The sequence below is a fragment of the Arachis ipaensis genome, chromosome B04 (assembly GCF_000816755.2).
Source record: "Arachis ipaensis cultivar K30076 chromosome B04, Araip1.1, whole genome shotgun sequence".
Classification (NCBI taxonomy): Eukaryota; Viridiplantae; Streptophyta; class Magnoliopsida; order Fabales; family Fabaceae; genus Arachis; species Arachis ipaensis.
This window is the reverse complement of record NC_029788.2, coordinates 6,008,514-6,011,698: the sequence shown is the minus strand read 5'-3', so window position 1 is coordinate 6,011,698 and position 3,185 is coordinate 6,008,514. Positions and strand designations below refer to the sequence as shown.

General features: G+C 30.3%; 2 protein-coding genes across 2 annotated transcripts in view; both read right to left on the bottom strand.

Annotated features, from left to right (window-relative positions):
- The window catches only part of LOC107635911 (glycine-rich cell wall structural protein 2-like), a 5,304-nt gene extending 3,602 nt beyond the window's left edge, over positions 1-1,702 (bottom strand). The window contains exon 1 of the mRNA XM_016339461.1: positions 1,476-1,702. Within this exon, the coding sequence (XP_016194947.1) occupies positions 1,476-1,702 (227 nt within the window). The remainder of the gene's footprint in view (positions 1-1,475) is intronic.
- LOC107637539 (putative Myb family transcription factor At1g14600) overlaps positions 2,211-3,185 on the bottom strand; it is a 3,112-nt gene continuing 2,137 nt past the window's right edge. Inside the window, exon 6 of the mRNA XM_016340945.2 lies at positions 2,211-2,646. Coding sequence (XP_016196431.1) covers positions 2,428-2,646 — 219 coding nt within the window. The 3' untranslated portion in view covers positions 2,211-2,427. The remainder of the gene's footprint in view (positions 2,647-3,185) is intronic.

Genomic DNA, 3,185 nt, shown 5'->3' with positions numbered 1-3,185 from the left:
ATTTGTAACATTTTAAATTACAGATTTTATTAAAAGCTGTTTCAGGTTAATGATCCTTCAAAGATCTTACTTATAATGGTAAGAGAATATTGTTTATCAAATTCTTCTGAATTTTTTTATGATAGATAAATCTTAATGAATTAAATTAACGTCCAGCTACTCCCACTTCTGCTTCTGATCAATTTTATAAAATTTTCTTCCAGGTGTAAGGATATATATATAAACCCATATGATAATCAGCGGGAAAAAATATTTGTATATATACGCATACATATTGGTGTTACTAATTTTTAAAAAAAAAAATAAGTGATTAATTTATTTGATCGATTAGTTTTATCTGACAGCTATTCTCAACTTATGACAAATTTTAATTGGATCTTTCTTTTATCCTTCAACAGTGTTTATCATTAGTCATTTAGTATTGTTTTCAATTTTTTTTGTCCCAAAAAAAGTATTGTTTTCAATATTTTTAGTGTAAAAAGAAATTAATATTACCTTAAATATAAGATAAATATATAAAAATATTAATTATTTATTATTTCTCTTTTATAATATATTAACTTGTTGATGCGAACGCAATTTTCATTATTTTTTGTGATTATTTTAAGTAAACTTTCAAATTATTAGTTTATGCTGTTGAAAATGTTTAGACAAATTAAATATGTTAGTATTTGAAAAAAAATTGATTAGTCGATCTTATGTTCTCTAATTACAATAATTAAATATATGTGGTGCAATCAATTTGAATTGATCAAGTAATTAATTTTATCCATTATTTAAGTGAATNNNTACCATGACCTCATCTCATGTACCACTTTCTAAATAGTGCACTATTTTCGAATATTAGAATTGGGTGAAATATATATTAATTTGTGAGTTTTCCAACTTATGCAAACTAAGGTGTCAGTGCCACATGAAATGCAAGGAGATGAGGTTGTTAGGAAAGTTCCAGTAGTCTTCCATTTTTATCTTGATATTAGACCGCCTTAGCAATTGCAAGTGGAGTTAAGATTTAAGAATAATGAGAATAATGTCCTCTAATCTCTAATTAATTAATTATCATAAGGGGTTGATGATGAATGATGATGCTCAAATTTTGCAATTATCAATAACTATGGGATTGGTTAGTTTTTGTAAGTGATGAGCGTACCAATGTGTTCTAAAGCAGACGGGTTAAGGCCATTTTATGTTTACATTCATGAAGAGTTGAAGACTATTTTGGTATATTTCGTAAATTTACATTTTATATTTTACTTTTTTTTTTCATTCTATTTCTTCACCGTATGTAAACAAGCCAAGGGATTGCATCAAAATTTTAACTATTTTTTACATTTCTTTTCATTTTTCTAGTTTTTACCACATTTATAGGATACTTTTTTCTTATTGTATTAGTTTTTTTTTTCGTTAAAGGCAAAGAGTTTCTTAAGTGGATTAATGAATTAACTATTAAATATTTATTTCTTTGGTTCATTAACCCATATCCACCTCCTATGATGACACCACCACCACCACCACCAGAACCGCCTCCAAATCCTCCAGCGCCTCCCATTCCGGCACCAGAACCACCGGCGTATCCGCCACCGTAGGCCTGCAAGAAACGATATGGCCTTTGGTGGGGAGATCCATGAGTAGTAGCCTGCAAGAGTGTGGTACATGATGTTATTGTAGCAATAAAAGCTACCAAAAGCAACTTGGAAATCATGATTACCATACTCATCAATTAACTACTAATTAATCACTAATCAGATGCTTGCTCGCTCTTCAACTCCTAATCTCCTATCTATGTATATATATATATACAAATAGCACAACACTCAGAATTCAGGAGCCACTGGCTATGTATGTTCGTTATGCCTTCAATTTTGCCGTTGTCCCACGTTAATTGCATGTGATCCAATTTTGAGAGAGTAGGATAGTATTTATCAAATTAAAATATATAATTTTCCTCTAACAATTTTTTCACAAATGTTTCATGTTTTATTTTTGCATTTAAAGATATATCCAATTCTCGGAACTTATACCATCTATTTCCAAGAAAAATGTTTGGTAACCAAAAAATATTAGCCAAAAACAGCCATAACTTTCTTTATTTAGCTTTTATTAATTGTTGCGACAATTAATGAATGCTAAATAAAAAAAAGTTCCGGTTATTTTTTTTTTGTATACCTAGCATTTCCCATTTGCAATTGGTTCAAATTGACCGTAGCTATTACATCCCAATAGACGAAATAATGAAGCAGCAAATATAGTTAATTACTAATAAAACACTAATTAATATATATTAAGTCCATCACATTACTGCGTATATAGTGCTGCATATACTCTAGTTGTTGCAGCAGAAGGGGGAACAGATGAGAATTCAGAAAGGTAACATTAATAATGTTATGGTAGTATATTAATTTGTTCTGGGGTGGCCCCTCATGGGGCCTATGCCATATGATGATGATGTGATAAAGAAAGCTTGAGCTCAAGGGAGATATCATTCCTAACTGGACTCATCATCTGTGACAGAGACGCCATGTTGTTTTTTCCTTCATCACACACTCTCACTCTCTTTCCTTTCTCGCTTCTGTCTTCGAATCTGCTACTTGTACCAATCTCTTCTGATGATGACACCTTTCTACCCCCACCATCCTTATTGTTCCCCTGAAAAATATTTTATATATACAACATCAAATCATATATTTTTACAAGGAACTCTATCAACGAACAATGATTTTATATATATTCAATATATGTATATCTTATTTATAGCAAACTTATAGGCAGTAATCATAATAATTATTATTAAACTTTGAGAATTAATCAGAGTTTTACAAGTTAATTTTTTAGTAGAAGTAATTTTCTATTGAGTAGTGCTAGGGAGCCAATGGCCTAAGCGTACAATGTGTACAATGGGCTAAATCTTTGATTTATGAATAAAATGAACATCACCTATACTATCCAAAATAACCATCCGAAAGTTTGAACTCTTGACCTTCCGGATCTGAAACTCTAATACCATATCCTGAAACCACTCATCCCAAAAACGTAACCTGACAGGATAATGTAACACTAATAATCATATCTCTAATACTTTCTAAACCTTCATTAGGTCATTGGCTCCCTATACTTTCTCTTTTCTATTTGAGTTTATATTTGTTGTTGATTTGTCTAATTAATAATGAGTTGACTTTGGTCATTTT